Below are 21060 nucleotides of genomic sequence, written 5' to 3'. Positions count from 1 at the left end.
GGGCTGGGCGACATAAATATCGCACATCTTTTTTCAAATTATCGTAGCTTAAATATCTTTTTGACAAGTACGGGAACCAAGACTCGTTTTGAAACAGAGGCACAAGGGTACTCGGAAATGGCCCTTTAGGAACTCCCAAGATCCGGCTGAGTGTTTTTGAAAGCGTTTAGATTTGGAGGCCAACGGGTCACTATTAAAATATTTTAAAAAGGAAAGAATAGATGATTGCATGATATATTTCGTTTCGGAATGAATTCCTCGAAATCTTAAATTGTGTTATATAATGGCTCATTAAAAACATATCAATGTCGTTTGTTTCCTTGACTAATTTTAGTAATTACCGCATGGTACGCTGCTCACCCTAATAGCCATGTGTTGCCTCGCTTTGAGTATGCTTATGGAAGACTGCAAGTGCCCGAGGGTGGTCTTTACTATGTTTATATGCAGATGTACTTCAACAAAAGGTCACACAACAATAACAACCGTGTGGCTCTTTTTGCCGACAATCGCATTCTCTTGATGATTCACAAGGATATGTCGCCCGGACAGGAGACCACCGGTTTTGCTGGAGACGTATTCCAATAAATGAGTTGCTAGTAATCGGATACCCGTGCTTGCGCAAAGAACTCTGGGATCGTCAGGGGGCAAACATTGCAAGTCGCTAGAAGGAAATGTATGGGGAAATGTTGTTTCGACGCCCAAAAACATGGTTTTGGGAAGAGATCAACGCTTTTTCGCCGTTGTTTTATCACGAATGGATTTTGGCAATGTTGATACATGGAAAATGTAAGTTTTTGTTTGAACAACCGTGAAATAAGTGATAACATTTACCGATAAACTCCCTTTTGCTTGCGTGAGGTTTATTGTGAAATACATTGAAGAGAATATTGAAAATTTCTATACAAGCGTGATCTCTAGAGGCTACCCGGAGCAAATGGTAGAAAAGACCCTCCGAGAAGTTAAATATAAAGACAGAAAAGAAGCTCTAAAACAGAAATCGAAAATTGCAGAAGAAACTACTACCCTTTGTGTCGGGCAATTTCACTCAACCGTCAATACCATACTTTGGAAAGCACAATCACGCACAAATGGCACTTTTAAATACAAATACTCAGAGATATATTCAAGGAGCCACCCTTGATCTGTTATAGAATAGGAAAATCACTGAAATACGTGCTTGTAAAAGCAAAACAAAGGCTTTGAGCAATACAGTAGCCACACAGCATGAGTCGCGCGGACTCGTTTGTCATTAAATCAACCCCAGACAGTACAATGATCGCCGCCGGACTTATTTCCAGTGTTATTTGTATGACTGAGCTTTCAAATAAGCCAAAAGTAGCCTGTACGCAACTTAAAAGGCTTTACTGGGTTATTTCTTCTCGATTTATACCTAATTAATTTTGTGATATTTTCAGACCATTACGCGATGTAAATTTCACAATAAACCTCACGCAAGCAATGGAGTTTATCGGTAGATTTTGTCATATATTTCACGGTTATTCAAATAAAAACTTACATATTCCACATATCAACATTGCCCAAATCCATTCGCGATAAAAACGACGGCGAAAAAGCGTTGATCTGTCTCAAAAATCGTTTTCTTATACCTCGAAACAACTTTTCGTCATACACTTCCTTCTAGCGACTAACAGTGTTTGCCCCCTGACGATCCCAGAGTTCTTCGTGCAAACACAGGTATCCGATGACTGGCAACTCATTCATTGAAAAGAGGAGAAAAGATCTATGTAACAGTAATTGGTTTTAATACGAAAATGTGGTTGGGGCCTAGCCACAGTTATTTTGGTGCTAACCTGATATATTCTCTTGTATTTTAGAGAAGCAATATGATCAATAAAGCAAAACTTACAAAAGTCAATAAAAGTAAAAGGAACGTACATTGTATTGCTTACTTGTGGGTTAATCGCATGCGAAACTAGCTGTTAATAAGACGGTGGAATTCAAGCCGGGTAAGGGATAATTGGAAGGGTAATCACGTGATTAAAATGAGTTGGGTCTCGGTTACATAATGTCACGCATGATATCTAAGAGACTAACTCGTGCGTAGTGCTAACATGCTCTCAAGGCCCTTAGTGAAGAGGTCTGAATAAAGCCAAGCGACTCACTAGTCCAGTTTAAAGCACAAAGTTAAGCGGTGTAGGAGTTATATCCGAAAACGGACTTTGCATGTCTAAACTTAGAAAGAACCTGAAACTGGATTTTAAGAAATAAATGAGAAATGTGGTGCAATTATTGCATAGTCTCACTGTCAGCGACGTTGTCCCGAAGTGCACCGCATAATAACAACTAAGTAGGTTTTTCCTCGCCAAAACAGTCTTAGCCGAGAGTGCTAATCCTTCAATCACGTAGTTCCTGCAATTCTATTTCTAGTATTAAAAAACTGAAGAAGCTAGATTGCTTCCTATTCTTGAGATAATAGCTCGTGGTTGTTTCAACTATGGGTCCCAAGTCGTGAGCATTCTGCTGCAGAAAGCCTTCTTAACTGAGGGAACTGAAAGCAACTGATTTAAGGGTCCTTCTTGATTTGAGGCCATACACTCTTTCTTCCAGATCTCCTTTAGCGTAGTCCTGAACCAAAATGCATCCCTATTTTCCGTATTGCAGTGAAGCAGGGATGGCACAGTGATGAAAGCACTCACCTCCTACCAATCTGTTCCGTGTTCGATTCTGGCCCGGGTGCCATATGTGGGTTGAGTTTCTTGTTGGTCCCCTTCTTGCTCCGAGGGCTTTTCTCCCGGTTCTCCGTTTTTCCTCCCTCCACAAAACCAACATCTCCAAATTCCAATTGGACCAGGATAGAGGACCTGCATGAAAACCAGCTAAGGCTGATGTGGCTTCCACTCTAAATTTTGCGAACTACTGTAATTTATTACAACAGGCAATAAGGCAAAGAACATCAAAGACTGAACCAAACAAAAAACTCTTGGGCAGGAATACTCGCTAACATACTAAAATTTGTAAATTTGTTTACCTTCCCCGCTCCCCGCAAAGAAAAAAGAATAGAATATTGGGCTAAATTCATTTTGTGATTTAAATGTAAAAGATGTCTGACTTCACTAATGCCTTACCTGTAGCGTTCTGTAGGGAATTTTTCATCTATGTTGTTTCTCAACGTGTATTTTGGGATCACTGTGTTCATCTTGAAGAGACGTAAACATATATACTGTACCGTATTAGGGTTACGCTGTGTTTCATGACTTTGCCGGTTCACCGCATTGCAGTCTTCAGCGCTGACACGAGGCGTCTCATTATCAAGTGTGTAATTATGCGGACCCTATACTTCAGTTACTGGTTCACTTGGTGTATCAATATATAACCCTTGTTTGGTAGGGTTGTTGTTGTCGTCACGGTCACGTTACAGTGAAAGTTTAACATGCAAACGGTTAAGTGGAGACCAATTTTGATAATTTGAAGAACTCGCTCATGAACATTCTGCCTCAACCACATTTATTCCTGACTTGAACTGATCACTCCAATTCTTGTTCTATGCAGTTACTTCTTTCCGCATTTTGGAAAGCAGAGGCGTGTGACCATCTAGTGCAGTTCTGGCTTTAGGTTGACGATTCGTAGAGTTGGAAGCTGGCAATCCATGTAATTAAGACTAGTAGTAATCAAAGATTAGAGCAGTGCGTTCACGCGCGTACTTTGCATGTTTGGTCTACTTTGGTAGCGTTCGAATGGCTCGATAGAAAACTAAGCTTGATCGAATGACAAATAACGATCTGCACGTGAAGTTGAAGCCTGTGGTAAAAGTGTTTTTAATTAATTAAGTATTAACTTGTAATGGACAAAACATTTTCCAAGAAAGGCATTTGAACAGTTGGCGACACTTAAAATTTATTTTTCAGATCGCCAACACTTAAACAAATAAACTTATTTCTTGAGAAGATAGAGTTTTGACCAGCGACCCTGCAAGGCAGCGCGTCCCCAAGTGTTTTAAATTTTGTTTGTATTTGTTTAAATTGCTCGAATTTACATCTTGTTTTCACAAATGAAAAGGTGAATTAATAATAATAATAATAATAATAACAATAACAATAACGATGACAATGACAATGACGATGACGATGACACTGATAATGATAATGATAATAATAATAATAGCTTTTATGAACCACACGGTGTTTTTGAAGTTCATTTTTTAATGAAGACAATTTAACAAATGGTAAACGCCATAGCGTGCACTATTGAGTTATGGATGCACGCGGGAGGTTGCTAAGCACGAAAAAAGCCGTTTGCGACTCTAGCTTCTCGAGTGCTTAGCACACCTCCCAAGTGCATCCATAACTCAATAGTGCACGCTATGGCGTTTACCATTTGTTTTATAACATAACATTGAGACATTGGAACAACAGAAGTCCTTTTATTGACCTACATCACAAATAAATGTTCGTGTAGTCTTACATGACAAGAGAAAAGAAGCGCGCGAAAATTCATTCATGACAACCGACTGCACACCAGTAACTCGATAAAGTTTCTTCTTCAGACAACTGTGAAGACAGTTTCGCATTTCTGGCAGAAGAATGTCGGCCATTACTTTGGAAACAATGTTTGTTAAAATATTTGCTTTGTAAACATTAGCACACACGTCAGCAGCGTTTGCCATTGGCAAATGGTAGACGCTAAATTAACCAATCAGAGCGCGCGCTTTGCTTTAGTTATGTTATAAACATGTTTCGGATCAGTACAGTGAGAAATAAAATGAAAATATTCAATAAATAGTATAACAAAGTGAGATATTAACAAGAATAATTAGGGATGAGGGCGCGAACCAAAAAAAGGGTAAAACTATTTAAGCTAAGAAGGAGACTAAGCAGTATAAAAGGGATAAATCAAGATGTTTGACCTGGCAATTTAAAGACGGCTGCTGCTAAAGGATGTGTATGGTTTCCTTGATTTTCAATTGGAAGCTTTGAGAATTTTAAAACAATCTTCTGAACAAAGGAAGCGACAATTTTTCCAACTTCTCAGGTGTTTAAAGACGTGGGAATGTTTGTCAGAGGAGAAATGTTCGTGGATGCAAGTGGCGAAGTGTCTGTTGGTTTCACCAACATAACAGGCACTACAGCCTGCACATGAAAACTTATAAATGACTCGCGATCGTAAATCCGCAGGGATAGGATCCCTAACCCCAAACCAACTCCTGATTTTAAACGGGGTAAACACCAACTTAATGTCTAGGTCAGTGCAAAAAGTGCTAACTAATTTCTTAATTCTGCGTTGCGTTATGATAGAAAAAGGACTCATGTACGGTAATTTAAAATACAAATTAACAAATGGTAAACGCCATAAAAAAAAATGTTCGTGTAGTCTTACATGACAAGAGAAAAGAAGCGCGCGAAAATTCGTTCATTACAACTGACTGCACACCAGTAACTCGATAAAGTTTCATCTTCACACAACTGTGAAGACAGTTTCGCATTTCTGGGAGAAGGACGTCGGCCATTACTTTGGAAACAATGTCTGTCAAAAGATTTGCTTTGTAAACATTGGCACACACGTCAGCAGCGTACATCCATAGGGAAATAGTAGACGCTAAATTAACCAATCAGAGCGCGCGCTTTGCTTTAGTTATGTTATAACAATTGTTCTTACGAGTAGCACCCTGAGAGGAATCGGAGGTGAAATAAATGTTAAGAAATTTAATTTTAGTTTATTAAATAGAAAACACTTTTTGTTGTTCTCTTGAGTTATAGTAAAAGTTTTCATGTTTATCAATATTGGCTCAGGTTGAACTATCCGGCGTACTATGTCAACAATTCAGTTTTTCTGTCGAGGGCCTCCTAGTCCGATAGAAATAATGGATATTTTATATGCACATATACAGTTTTTCAAGGGTAGCAACGCCAACTTGCTACTGTAACTATTTAGTTATAGTCTCGTTTTTATTTCATAGTCTTCATATTGCTCAGGCTAAATCCCTGTTTGTATCCAAAGGTTGACTCTTCTTTTTTAGATAAAAGTGTTTTGTTGACAACAATATCGCTTGTTTTGTAGGTTGAATTAGAGAGATCTTGTTTCGGCGACGCAAGTAGCAACTCCTTATAACAGCAATCGCAACAACACTTACGACATTCACGCAACCTTTGGGAGCACAAGAGAACGCTGCCTACATCACCAAATAAAATTCATCTCGACAGTAACAAAGAACTAATAACGTAAAACGAGAAAAAACAAAGAAACAAACTAACAAACAAACACATACAAAAAAAACGTATAATATCATAGCCTATTGTGACATTTTTTAAAAAGACCTTAAAACATATGCTCTTATTAAGAAATCTTAAACTCTTCGCATCTTAAATATTTCGTTTTAACGCTTTTTAGAGTGATTTTAATGGAAATTTACAGTGTTGTCTTATAGCCTTTATTGAACTGCAATGGCTTTTATCTTATTTAACATATATTAACAATCTTGTTATTGTACATGTAGGAATCTCTTTTAAATTTACTGATCGTGAGGCCCCCATTGGGGAGGTTCAATTTTTGCTCAATAAAGTACATAAGTATGTACATCATTTAATCACTTCTCCAGATTTTAAAGCACAAATGACCTCCCTAACAAAGAGATCACGTCTCTAACAGGGAGGTCACAGAAAGTGACTTACCGGAAATGTCTGTGAAATTATAATGCATATCGCGGGACGAGTCTCACGCTAATATAATAACAAAAGAACTGGAAAGGGACGGGGAGGTAAACGGTGACATATATAAGGAAAGGGATCGGTAGGTGAAAGGTGAAAGGCTGAGAGGAGCGAGGGCTGGAAGGTTGTATGCAGTCGTTGATTCGTTGGCTCGAAGGGCTAAACATCGAGACGTCAGCTTTTCAATATTCAAAACGTCATTGTCAAGTTTGTAATCAACCGAGAGTGTCACTTGCTTCCGACCAATCATTGCAGTTCAGTTAGAAACTACATGTAACCACTTCCTATAAATGAGTACCGGCAAGCTGTTATGATCTGACAAAGTGCTGGGGGCAATACTGGGACTAGCATCCCATCCAAGGAAAGTGGCAATTCAGGGACGAAACTGGAGGTCACGTAATTATGCGGCCGTTCTAGGGTCATCAAAAGTCCGCAGTGCCTTAGAATTTATAAAATGGACGTGAAATATGAATTATTATTTCATTATATTTCTCACTGATACGTAATAGCAAGGCATTTACATTATTTCGTTTCCCACAGCATTGAAACAGTAGAGTTTTTTTGGAAGGCTCTATCTTAGCATCAAAGATCACAAGTTACATTATTTTTTATCTCTGCCGATTACGTATACTGCCGTACCTCCGTGCAGTCCTGTGCATATAAGTTTCAATTGTCTATATGTAAAACAAACAGAATGCAGAACTGTTTCATAGTATAGCCACTGTAAATAAGACGATAGTCAATTTGAATCCTTTGTAATATATTTTTTTATTTTTCTTAATCTATTATGTATAGCCTTAATTCCTAATTCCTATTTCATAATCTAGTTTTGTACTGTAACGATTGAAATTTAATAAACTATCGATCATAACATATCATGCTGATCACTTTCCTTTGCCCCTTTAGTCTGTAACTTAACTGGAAGTTCAGTTCATGATCGCTTCAGTTCAGTTCACTTCACTGAATCAAGATGTACCCCATAGCTTTGATGTGTTTGTCTCCGTTGTCTGGACTATATAGAGCCTCGTTTCCACACGTGTTGGAGTCGTCTTGGTTCCCTCCGGTGCCGAACCCAATCCTGGAGTCAGGGCTATTGCAATCATTTTCTTGATTAGTAATAAAACCAATTCGTGCCTTAACATTAAGGGAGTTGTCAGCTATAACATTAAAACCTTCTCTGTTGCAATTGTGCTGCAGGGAGGCCTCAGGACCAATCAAATTCTTCCAAGCGTCACGACCCAGTGAAGTGGGGCGGTATTTACCATCTTGAATTAGGGCGTACAACGAGCTAGCCTTCTTTTCGAGAACAATGAACCTGGTCTCGTGTCCAATCTTCATGCCGAGACAGATCCTGGTAAATGGTGTGTTCCAGTAGGTTGGTAGCTTTGTTTCTTTCTGGTCTAAACCTGTTTCTCCTTCAGGGATGCCATATGCTTTCTTGTCAGTCCAGTAAGACGAATCGTAATGAAACGTCCGCTGCAAGATCAAATTGAAGAGTCAACTCAAAGAACACGGCAAAAATACGTGTACAGTATATTCCACAACAATAACGTTATGGGGCCTTCCACCAAGATCCCCAGATGTCAGTGGTGATGCATTAAGCTCTTTATGAAACTTTGGCGTTTAAAATACCTTAGAGCCGTCAATCTTCATGACCAGCGTCCATCCTCCACAGCCACAGTCGCCAAGATCAACTCCATCCATACTACAGTAGACAGGAACGTTTTGGCTACCAAACTGGAGCGTGTATGCTTTGTTTTCGGTTGTTCTTTAATTGAATTTCAAATACTGCATTAGCTTTTAACTACTGGAAGTAAAGCTCATTACGTGTAAGGTACCTTCGTTTATTACAACACTAATCAAAACTATAAAAATTCTCGAACGTCATTGGCTATCAGCAGCCCGATTTCAGCATTAATTGGACAGTGTACGCGTCATGCTTGTAATTGGACAGTACGCGTCATTTTGCGCGCTGTTGCGGTGAACTTTGTTGAGTAAACTGTGGGGTCTTTCCAATCTGTGATCGTGGAATTTTTTGCAGATTTTCAGTCAGGTTATAAATCTCTTGTTAGCCATGTTTGTTCTGGAACATACTTGGAGAATGTTGCCCCTTGGTCTTCTCGGGCCGATATTCCAAGCGCAGATCTACCTGTGTACACGTTCTTCAAAACTTACTGGTATTTGTCATGAATCTCTTTGCATGACCTCGGACCAGGACTTGGACAACAGTCACACGAGTTCGAATCTAAACAAGGAGATGAGAAATGAACAATTTTAAAGCTATCTATACGACTACAACGTTAAAAAATTTGTTAAACGCTCACTACCCCAGGTAGCAGTCTAGGATGATTACGATGACCCTCATGAAACCGCTCTTGAGACAAACGAACACAATGGAATTAGAGAATAGTGGGTAGTACAGCACCGGTCAAATGTAAATTGACAGTCATTCGAAACTCGAACGACGCGATCATCGATCCTCGAGACTCGAAGACTTCTAGCATCAAGTTTCGTGTTGCGTCGTTCGAGTCAAGAAAACAAGAAAACAAAGAACTTTTCTTCTTCTCCATTGTTTATTGAGGCGATTATTATTACATACCTTGTCGTTTTACTCTGTAGTGATTGGCCCATGTGACACTAACCTCACGATCAACAGAAATAACCTATAGCGAAACGCATGTTTCAGTATTTTTAAGTGATTATTTTCTGACCGGGTTTTTGATATAACCTTTCTTGTTTAAAGTTTCCTGTTCTTTCACGTCACCAAGAATTTTTGATGCAAAGGGCTGTATGAGTGCTCCTTACTAAGGCCCTGCCTCCACAAGAAACAAACAAACAAACAAACAAACAGGCCCCATGGCTACTTGGTTTGACACTTTTATAAAGCTTTATTATTGTTAAAAAAAATAACAGATTGAATAAGTTACTCCAATAGTGGCTGAAAAAAAGCTTTCCTCAAAGAAAAATCTTTTTTATTAAGTTTCGAATGAGTATCCATAACGTTTGAGCTCATATAACGTATAACAGAGTCATTGCAGGGTATTGTGGTACGTTAATTAACCTTCAGCTCTTCATCCGATGAAGTTGCAGCCAAATAAATCCAGTTTACTTGCCTGTTGTAATGAGTTTACCAGAAGGAAGGATGCACAAAACGTCATTGAAAGCAGCATGATCTGTTATAGAACGGGAAAATTCCTTTTGATACATCAAAAAATATTTCCTTTCATCAGAACTTAAATTTCAACCCTTTTTAAGCCAGGAATTTGTAGGAAACATCTGGCACGGTTGTTCTCTGGTGGGGGAGGTTCTGACCTTACAAGCTTATCATGACAAAATCAGAAACAAAATCTAGCTTCTGGTCTCTCATTCTGATAAAACAAAGAAACAGGGCGGATGTATCAACACTCAATTCGGATCACGTGCCTCCTGACATAACGAATCGACAATGTGATGAGAATACATCCTGAGATAGACGACAAATTTTAAAGGACTGTTTTACTTGCAGGCAGGTGTAAACTGTAGGCTAGTATAAGCGCAAGCCTAAAGAAAGAGGATACCCCTAACAGTTGCACATTTCTTTTTTATTGTTGTCCAAGTGTTTGCGAGGCAGGATAACTTAGCTATTTTGGTAAAGCTCTGCTATGGACGACTTGTCAATCCGGTTTAAATAATTTGAGTTCTGTTTGAAGAAAAGAAATATGATTTCAGTAATAAACGGACAAAATCAACAAGAGTGATAATTTTCCTATAACGACTCTTTCAAAGAATCGTCATTAGGAAATATATTTTGACTACGAGAAGAGAACTACGACCAAATTATCAATTAAAAGTAATAAAATTGAGTGGCAAAACCGATTTTGGCTGTAGCACGTAGTTTATCAGTTTCAGTAAAATCGTGGTCGTTAAGAATTCCTGTCATTAATTATACTGAATGTTGGACATATTTTTAAGGCGATACCATAAACATTCCTAGGAAAGATATTATTTGGACACACAACAGAGAAAAGTCGTAAGTCTTTTCTGCAGGTAGAATTTTTTTGTTGTTTGCTAAAACAAGAAAGGCGTCTTGTTTTAGGCATTTTTTAATGAAAGGAAATTGTAGTGAAGGTCTTTTATGGGAACATTAGGGCACCACGCTTGCTAGGCGAGAGGCACACAAACTACAAACCGGGATCTAGTTTAATCTTTGTACTTTAATAGTTTTCTTCAAGGAGCGTCACTTAGTATTCGGTCATCAGTCAGCCATCTGTCGGTCGGTCGTTCGGTCTATATCGTTCGGTCGCTCGGTCGATCAGTCAGTCAGTCAGTCAGTCAGTCAGTCAGGCGTTCAGTTTTGTGTTGGTTCCGTCAGTAAGTTCTCCACTAGTTAGTCTTTTCTAGCTTTAGAAGCGGAATTATAGGAAGTTGTCTAACTAGATTGTAAGGTAATGATATCAAGCTACGTAGAAAACTTCACGTGTGAATTTAACGTAATTTAACGTGTGATTTTACAGAACCAATAAGGGATTTGGGAAGCAATTCAGTAGTAACTTAAGCAATAATTTGGCGAGCACTAGTTAACTCTATTGGTTAAGGAGAAGGAAAGTCAATAAATTAGGAGTAGAGGTAAATTTGGAGGCAGAGAAGAACTCAGTGATGGGTAACTTTATAACACGGATTAGCGTTGATCTAATGCCCGTGTTAATGAAAAGAGTAAAAAAAAAAAACCAAAAAAAAAACCAAAAAAAACCCAGTTAGAAACAGGTGGGAGTGTTGCCCGCGCAACTAAGAATGAAAGAAAGTAAAACATTTTCACTGTCAATACAACCACTTACTGCCTTAGCGCAGCGAAGTTATGGTGAGCGAGATTTTGCTAAGGCAGAGGTTCGTAAGACAGAGAAAAGGAAGGGAGTTGAGCGTCGCCGAAGGGAAGGTGGAAGGGTCAAAAAATCTGTAGCGGCGCAAGACCACCTAACCCTGTCAAGAGTGACAGAAAACCTGAGACCAGTTGTTAAAGAGGACAATGAGTTTCCCAGGCATTCCTTTGACCTATATCCCCGATGTGTGAGGTGTTGTGACATACCAGCGTTGCGCGCAGGCTAGATTCGTGGTTATTTTACCTGTGAGAATAGTGAACTGAATCTTGATTATCGGTTGCAAGTTCTGCGTTAAGTTAAAATTAGAATACAAGTAAACTAAAATTTACGTCGTGAGAAAATGATGTTAAAATCACGTTATGATCGTACAAGCAGCTAAGCTGCAAGTACGTAAACGCTCTTCATATCCAAATTAATTATCTATGTAAGAACAGAAATAAATGTTTTTGCTACAAAAAAATCTTTGCAACTGCTTCTTTCGGAGCAAGGAATGTTTATGCGGGGAGAAAAACTATTGAGATTCTACAAAAGGAAAGGAACCAAAACTTAAGCATTACCTTAAAATCTTTTTTTTGTCTTAATCAATTCCCAGGTGTCTGTAAGGGACTGAAATCTTTGAATCGCTTCGCTCATGTTGGATGTTGTTAACCTGACAGGCTATGAACATGTAAGTAATTAGTGTTGAGTCCGTGCATATTTACAATGACGTTTGAAGGCAAATAACCGTGGAGATTCTATAGAGCTCTTAAACTCAAAAAAGAACGCGACAGAATTTGGATCATTCGGTTAAGTTGCACTACCTGGAACTCGTCACTTCAACAATTCGCTTTTCGCAGCTTTTCTTTGATTTTCCTAAATAAATCTATTTTAATCAACCCTTTCACATGTGTAAAGGGCCTTGTGAACTTGAGAATTAGAAGCAGCTGCTGACGTAAGCTGTGTCAATTTTAACCAACAACTGTAGAAACAATGTTCTACAGAGCACTCGCGACCTCTGCGATGGTGAACGTGGGTTTCTAAATTAGCTGAGGAAACCTTTGCTGCCGAATTTTTTATTTGATGTAGTAATTTTTATCTCTCAAGTACTGTGGTGGACGTAAACACTTTTTAAAACCTCTAAAGACTCATTTGTGTCGCAAAGAAAGCCTCTTATTTTTGTGATCCCATGACTGAGTAAATGTTTTACGAAGAGCAATTTTCTTTTATCAACGACGACATTTCTATTATGATAGATAGTTTGATCAATAACAATATGATGAGAGACCATATTTTATTTCTCGGTTCAGTGGTGGGCTTATGGTTAGCGCACTGGACTCCGGTTGAGTGGTCTGGGGAAAAGCTTCGGGTGGAGAGCATCGCGGGCGCACCGAAACACCCACTGCTGGAGACTGAGCCTAGCCCTGGCCGGGGTCACTGTTTTGTGTTCTTGGGTAAGACAGTTCTCGCCTTCTCGCAGCATCTCTTCCCACCCAGGTTTATACCCTATAAGTAACCCTTCAATGGACTAGCATCCCATTCAGAAAGGGGTGGGGGGAGGAAAAACTCTCCTGCTTACTTCATGTGAAGAAAGCCGGGATAAACTCCCGAGGTATTCACTATTTGGCAAGACGACGCAGATTTACCTTACTTTACCTGGCTTTTTTTGAAGTGACAACAAAAAAGTGCGTCATTCATTGCATCTGCTATCTTAAAATCATACCAAAGGATTAATTTTTTAAAATGTTTATCATTTTGTCTTTAAAATATTTTTGTTTGTGTTTTTCTCTGAAAAAGTAGTGTGTTTCTACTCGTAGACACGCTACTTGACATTTTCACCTCACTAAAAGTTCTCGGAAATAAGTTACTATCATAATTTGCAAATTCTTCAGTTTTAATGTCATAAAGAAAATTTCTCGGAATCTACAGCAGTCTGCCTTTTATCGTTTGCCTTAGGTTGTGTTACTTAAACTTTTCTACAATTGCAGACTCCATGACGTTTAGTTATCCTGCTGAAAGTAGTTAAACCTCACATCACATTTAGTAAGGTCACAAATTCTGCCCTTGTCCTTTATCCACAAAATCTCAACAAGTTTCTAAATGAAACCTAAGAATTACCTCCTGCTAATCTTAGCCACTACCAGTTGCGGGTTTAGGATTCTAGCTATGCCATAAATTCTATATTTCTGCAGTTAATCGTATCTAAACAAGAAGTCTCCTAGAAGAGATATTCAATTCATAAGATCAGGAGCCATAATCGTGTGTTTCTTCAACATAAGCATAGTGAAGTTTTACACTGCGAAAATGAAAATAGACCTGGAGTTTTGATAACTCGATAATCAAAATCGAAATCGTCATTCCAAAGTGATTAAAGAAAGCGTCATCGTAACTTTGCTGATTGTTTCTGCTTTATTCACATATTTTCAGCTTAGCTTTTAATATGTTCTCAAACATTTATCAATCTTAAACATATTAAAAACTATAGAGCTATTGTTTGAGTTCGATGTACGCTTTCACACGAAAGTGCGGCGGAAGTACAATTTGTCATGTTTACTGACTGTACAAAACACGCATCGGCGGGCGCTCTCATTCATCGACAACAGAGAATTTACTGGATTTTTACACGAATAAAACTGAGCAGTATCTACGGACGTAAAGTTATTAAGCCTTGATGAAACATCAAGCGTTGCTTACAATTCAAGCGAAACTCAAACTAGCAATTATTTTGTTTTACTTTTCGGTCGCGATAGACTGACAAATTCCTCGCAAGCGTGTGGCAAGAGGAGCTAGGAAACTATGAAGTCCTGAAGCTCTGCTATATCTAAATATATCCAGCTAGTTTTTTGCTGTGTAATGGAAAAGCTGTTAATCTTCAACATGTATGAAATTTAAAGTGGAGTAATGTACAGCTCATGTAAAAGAAGCATCAGTCGGAACACAACTTGTTCAGCGATATATATAAGCTTACAGTGAAACATACCTAAATTCGACACTGTCTCACTTCACTCAAACTGGAGCAGCTTACGACGAAAATACTTAAGCAAAATTCCAACAGACGTAAACGCGTTGAGTTGTGGGGCAAAAACATGAAACATTTCGGGAATTTCGGACGCCATTTCCCCCGCGCGACATCCGCAAAAATCCTCGCAGCATGTACACGCGTGTGCTGCGGGTGATGGCGCAATTTGTTCTAAAAATAGAATTATTGTCCCATATCATGGGGACAACCCCAATACTTGAAATGGCGCGCGCTTACGGTCTCCGTTCCCGATTATGGCTCCTGATAAGACATAACTCTTGCATGCCCTGTGCGCCTATATTATCGTCACAGACAGACAGACAGACAGAAAGATAGACAGACAGACAGACAGACAGACAGAAAGATAGGCAGATAAGCAGATAGATAAACGTTATAAACATGTCAATATACTCGTGACAGATGAGCAAACTAAAACGGTAGCGTATTTTGTTTCGTGGAGGATTTAGCAATCTGACAACCGGTGTTCAGGAACAGATGACTGCTTCAATAAGGTTTTCCTCTAAAAGCGTTTGTTTTTGCCAAGAGTTACGACTATACTTTATCATAGATGTGTTGCTGTCGAGAGAGAGAAGGTTTACTGACATTCAAAGCCAGGAACACGACGAGGGTCTTGCAAAGAGCTCGTACATAGCCCAGGAATACAATTCCTTACAAGGAAATAGTATTTGATCATTATATTTCTTATTTGATAGCAACATTTCATTCACCCCAGCAGTGAATTATGACACGTCTGTGAAAGTTTTAATTTTAACAGCAAATCACTCCACCCGCTTGATTTTACGCCCTTAATTTATAACCTTATAATTTCCGTCAGTTCTTTTTACTGGACCAAGATGTACCCCATGGCCTTGATGTGTTTGTCTCCGTTGTCTGGATGATGCGTAGCCTCGTTTCCACACGTGTTGGAGTCGTCGTTGTTCCCTCCGGTGCCAAACCCAATCCTGGAGTCGGGTGAATCGCAATCATTTTCTTGATTAGCAATATAACCAATTCGTGCCTTTCCATTAATGGAGTTGCCAGCTATAACATTGAAACCTTGTCTGTTGCAGTTGCTCTGCAGGGAGGCCTCAGGGCCGATCAAAAACTTCCATGCGTCACGAACCAGTGAGGTGGGGCGGTATTTACCATCTTGAATCAGGGCGTACAACGAGCTAGCCTTCTTGTTGAGAAGAATGAACCTGGTCTCGTGTCCAATCTTCATGCCGAGACAGATCCTGGTAAATGGTGTGTTCCAGTAGGTTGGTAGCTTTGTTTCTTCCTGGTCTAAGCCTGTTTCTCCTTCGGGGATGCCATATTCTCTCTTGTTGGTCCAGTAGGGCGAATCGTAATGAAACGTCCGCTGCAAGATAAGTTAAAAAGGTTAGGATGCCTTGTGAGATTTTGGTGTTGCATTTTAGGGCACGCTAATGATAGTTTCATTTATCTTTCTTCTTTAATTTTGATCCGGTTATTTCTGAGTACTGTTAAAAACACTTTTGAACAAATCGTTTTGACTAGTCTAGGTGGTTTCATTCGATTCTATGAAATACTTTCGTGTAACAAATGGGTAGGCGTTAAAACGTCCAGCTTCGTTTGGTCTCGAAGCTTTACTTTTTCTGTAACAAGAGGCTTAATTTTTTTTTGTCACAGACTTGTTAAGGGCTAACATTCTAAAATGAACGTCCCAATTTGAATTATTTGGAATTCGCGTCGACCCCTTTCCATATTACAGGTGTCGCCAAAACTTCGCGTGTTATCCCAAACCAATGATGTCTTGAGACGTTCCTTTAACATGATGCCTTTGAGGACGGTTGTATCTACAGCAGTGATGGCGTTTAGCCCTTTATAAAACGTTGGAGTTTAAATTACCTTAGAGCCGTCAGTCTTCATGACCAGCGTCCATCCTCCATGGCCGCAGTCGCCAAGATCAGCTCCAGTCATGTGACAGTAGACAGGAAGCTTTTGACTGCCAAGCTGCAGCATGTATGCTTTGTTTTCGGTTGGCCTTTAAATTAAATTCGAATACTGTATTTTATTTGTTTATCATGGTGTATGTAATTATTGCATGTAAAGTTCACTGGGTCTTAGGTATTTTCAATGTATTGCATCAGCTATAGGAGCTTATGTAGATCCCGATAAAAAGAAAACAAATGAAAATTCTTGGTGTCTCAAAGAATACTTTTTCCTCTTTTTCTTCTTGTTAACCCAAAATAAGGAACATGGTACACTAAAAACCTATTTGAATTCTACCGCAGTATCTTCTAAATATTTTCTTCATAACTTACTGATCTTTTTCATAAATCTCTTTGCAGGAACTTGGACCAGGACAACAGTCACATGAGTTCGAATCTAAACAAGTAGCACGAGATGAAAATTTTAAAAAGTTAAAATTACTTCTACACTATTTTCCAGCTAGCTATGTAAAATTCTAGACGGGTTAGGCATAGAAGCACTAGATTTCCATCTTTTGACCTCTTTTCGGCAAGAGCGGATTTTTTCGCGTTATTAAGATCAAGCCAATGTATTCTTGAGGTTTTTCCAATAGATGACCTATGTTTAACTGAAGCAAAAGAGAGATCCACAAAGATATCACGTTGATAAGATCATATTCTCTTGAGCCATTTGGACGATATTTTCAGTTAAAGATTTTGTCCGGCCATGTTCAATTTCTAATTACTGGCGCTTAAAAATACTTCCATTCATTAGTCGTTGAGTGAGTCTGTTTGAGGAATTTTGAAAGATTTTTTTGACAGTTTTACCCACCCTCTCTACAATTCAACTCGTGATCCTTACCAAATCCTTACTCATTCGTATAACTCAAGCCCGAGGTAGCTAGGGTACTTTCTTGTGGTGCCTTCCCGTATAGTGCATTATAAGGAGCTTTGTTTGGTTCAAACAAACGAAAATATGTAACTTTGGGAACTTTGGCAGAACGTTTCCGTCTAGCTCAGCGAAATTTCCACGAAATATATATAGTACACTTGTAGATCTATAAATGATTCGCACAATTTCGTAATTTTTCGACGCAGTTCGACAAATTTCCCTTACACGGTATAGTACTGTACATGCGATTAAAGGATCATTCCACCCGCGTGCGATAAACGGCGATCTTGAGATTTTTAATTTTGTTTCGCTTGATTCCAACAAAACTTTTCTAATTAAAGCTTTTATCGAGAGGATAGCATTTTTTCAATTATAATACATACCCTGTCGTTTTACGTTGGAGTCAGCGGCCCATGGGACACTATCCTCAAGGAGAAAAGAGCTTACCTATGTTTCAGTATATAAAGTGATTATTTCCTAACCGGTTTTTGATATAATTTTCCTGTAAGTTTTTTTTTTGTTTCTGTTCTTTGTTTTCACATCTAAGAATTTGTGAGACAAAAGTGCATCTGATATTGGTTTGCATGATCACAGTATTGTTAAAGTGTAATTACTGTAGTATTATATTAGCCATAGTGTAATTCTTTTTTGTTTCACTAGTAGACTATTGAAAGTATGAATTAAAACTGATGAACGAGTTCATACAAGGAACATCTTAAAGCTCAATTAGGTGGTTGAATTGTGGAAGAACTCGATTGCTGTAAACAGGAGGTTGCATAACAATCTTATTTATGTATTAATGGTCTAATATAAATATAGATGTGGTCCGCCTAGATTAGCCCAGGCTACTGGCGGGTTCGCGCTGTTGCTATTGTCAAGCTTTTTTAACTTAATGTGTATATATTTCTGTAAAGTTGTAAATATGCGAGTCATAATAAAGTTGTTATTGTTGAGGTGTGAGTTAATTAGCTGTTTCCATGAAAATACATAAATATCCAGCTCATAAAACGTATACTCCATACTCCTTTAGAGAAAAAGTCTGATAGAGGTGTGGCAGTTTGTAATTAACGTAATCACGACTCCTCGTTCGTATGCAGGACAGTTGAGTTTCAGACAGTGGAAGGACGACAGAGATATTGTACTTGCCTGTTCCAATGAGCTAACCAGAATGAGGGAGGCGAAAACTGACGTCACCGAAAGCAGCATGACCTGCCACAGAGCGGGAAAATCACTCAATTAAATCCAAAATTTATTCATCGCATTACAACTTTTTTTTTGCGTTAAAAATTTCGACTTTGCTAAAAGCATTCTGAAAGACCCTCCAGCCAGGAATTTGAAAAAGAATCTGCCATTGTTGCTCTATTTGTTGGGGGAGGATGGTTTGAAATGACAACATCATCTTAAAAAAATGTTGCTTCCCGTTCTTCGTCACTGGGCAAATTTATCAACACGAGAAATGTCGGCAGCGACACTGGTATTCGTAGAACTTACAGCTTTTCTGACTGACAGTAATAATAGAATCACCATACATATTTTAAAAGTGTAGTTTTTAATTATGTATTGTATTCTGAGCACAAGAAGTGAAATATCATCAATTTCCCCGATTTGTGTTGTCACGACTTGGGGAAACAAAAAATCTTATTCACTGAGAATTTGATTCCATTTGGTTTGGGAAGGAATTGGAAATAACTCACACTGAAAAAGATTCCATTCCAAGATGTTTTAATTTGCGGTGAAAATTCGCAGAAAAAAAATTGAAGCCTTCGACAAGTAAATCACGATTGAACTGATGCTTACCATACACCGAAATCGAATGATACGATTAAAACAGATAGATATAAGTTTGCTTGTCATTCGAAGTAAGGTCTTAGTCGACCATGCGTCGTATTTTTCGAAAGACTGTATATGTCTGAATAAAAGTAACTTGAAGACGTGGGTGAAGAAAGTGACACTCACAAAAGCGCCACTATGTGAAGACTAAACCTTACTGTCAGAGCAAACTCCGGCCGAGTTACTAGTAAGGGATGATAAATTTTAGTGTCAAGTCTGCTTACGAGCCAAGTTGCCCATCAGGCCGAAGCTTATCCCGGTTTTGCTGAAGGATGAAGCGACTAGGACTATTTCTACTCTCCCCTGGAAGGGATGCTAGTCCATCGCAGGGTTAACCCCAGCGTTAAGTTCGCCGGTACTCATTTATACACCTGGTTGGAGAGAGGCACTGTGAGAGTAAAGTGTTTTACTCAAGAACACAACACAATGTCCCCGGTCAGGGCTCGAACCCGGACCGCTCATCCGGAGACAAGTGCACTAACCATGAAGCCACCACGCCTCTCATATAATCAAAACTGTATGTGTTTGAAAGGCAAAGATATCTCTGCACCTGCTTCTTTGGGTGGGAAAAAAATAAGTATTACTGAGCTAATTATGGCAAAGCGATATGGGAAACAGGAAAAAAGGACAACAGAACATTAAGCGTTACCTCAAAATCTTTCCTTTGTCCTGATTGAATTTTTAGGTTATCAGCAAGAGACTGCGAGCTTCGAGATATTGGCGATACAATAATCTTCACTAGCAAATGAGATATTGTTAACCTAACAGGCTTATGGACATGTAAGAATGTAGTGTTGACTTTGTAAATATTTACCAGTGGCGTTTCAAGGGATATAGCAGTCGAATTTCTCTGGTGCTCTAACACGAAAACGAGGCAGGATTTGGGTCATTATTAAGATGCGAATTTTCAAACGCAATGAAATCAATCGAGATCACGCTAACTAAAGTCATTATATCAAACTCGTGACCTCGTCACTTCTAAAAGTTTGGTTTCCACAACTTTTCCTCGAGGTTCTTATGTAAATGCATTCTAAACAACTTTTTACATAGGAAAACAGCCTTGAGAAATTGAGACTTAAAGACAGCTGTTGAAGTAGACTGTCAATTCTAACAAACAGCTGTAGAAACAATGTTTCACGGAATACGAGACCTCTGCGAAGGAAACGTGAGTTTTAGCTGAGTAAACCTTTGCTGCCCAATTTTTTTTCATCGCAACAATTTTGTTCTTGATAAACTCATGCTTTCATGTGAAATTAAAAGTACAATCACATTTAGAAATCGAACTTACACTTGACAAAGCTACACTTTGGCAGGCTATTGAGTACTGCCAGGAAATTGTGATCAAATCTATTAATTATTTAGGAGTCTTTAAGACTAATTCCAAATCGTTTAGTTTTCATAACGGTAAAGTGACGAAACCTCTACGTCTAATAAAGCGATGTGAACTGGCCTATAAACGGATAAACGGATAAACGGTACTCTACCCGGCTATTTAAACGCGTCCTTAAGAAAAAACTCGGATGCTCACTCAAGAATCACGAGAAACTGTAATGTAAATTTATTGTGCCCCCTTCACAGAAACATCTCGGAGGAGGACGCACCTTTGCCGTAAGAACTGTAAAGGATTGGAACAATTTGCCTCGATCACTAATGACAATGAAGTCTTTGAAATCCTTCAAGGCTGAATTATGGAAAATAGTGCTAAATTCTGAGAAGACAAAGGCATCGTTTGACATAAATTAATGACAATATATAGATGTTTGCATGTTCTTCGTTTTAAATCGATTTGTTCAGTTATCAAATTCTAGAATATTTTTATTTTTATTTCTATTGTAAATAACATCTATCGCTAATGTAGTTTTTATTATTTGTACTTTGTATTTTTTAGAGGGCC

General features: G+C 38.7%; 2 protein-coding genes across 2 annotated transcripts; both read right to left on the bottom strand.

Annotated features, from left to right (window-relative positions):
• Positions 1-7277: 7277 nt before the first annotated feature.
• On the bottom strand, positions 7278-9299 carry LOC145485313 (putative skeletal organic matrix protein 5). The gene is made up of 4 exons (XM_081463996.1): positions 9262-9299; positions 8838-8907; positions 8295-8430; positions 7278-8138 (listed from the first exon to the last, which is right to left on the bottom strand). The coding sequence occupies exons 3-4, from the start codon at positions 8364-8366 to the stop codon at positions 7620-7622; spliced, it is 591 nt and encodes a 196-aa protein (XP_081320122.1). The 5' UTR covers positions 8367-8430; positions 8838-8907; positions 9262-9299; the 3' UTR covers positions 7278-7619.
• Positions 9300-13750: 4451 nt separating this feature from the next.
• On the bottom strand, positions 13751-17779 carry LOC145483415 (putative skeletal organic matrix protein 5). Its single transcript, XM_081461921.1, has 4 exons — positions 17720-17779; positions 16799-16862; positions 16383-16518; positions 13751-15873 (listed from the first exon to the last, which is right to left on the bottom strand). Exons 3-4 carry the CDS (start codon positions 16494-16496, stop codon positions 15355-15357), a joined length of 633 nt encoding a protein of 210 aa, XP_081318047.1. The 5' UTR covers positions 16497-16518; positions 16799-16862; positions 17720-17779; the 3' UTR covers positions 13751-15354.
• Between the last annotated feature and the right edge of the window lie 3281 nt (positions 17780-21060).

Source organism: Orbicella franksi, chromosome 4 (assembly GCF_964199315.1).
Source record: "Orbicella franksi chromosome 4, jaOrbFran1.1, whole genome shotgun sequence".
Classification (NCBI taxonomy): Eukaryota; Metazoa; Cnidaria; class Anthozoa; order Scleractinia; family Merulinidae; genus Orbicella; species Orbicella franksi.
This window is presented reverse-complemented; position numbering and strand designations above follow the sequence as displayed.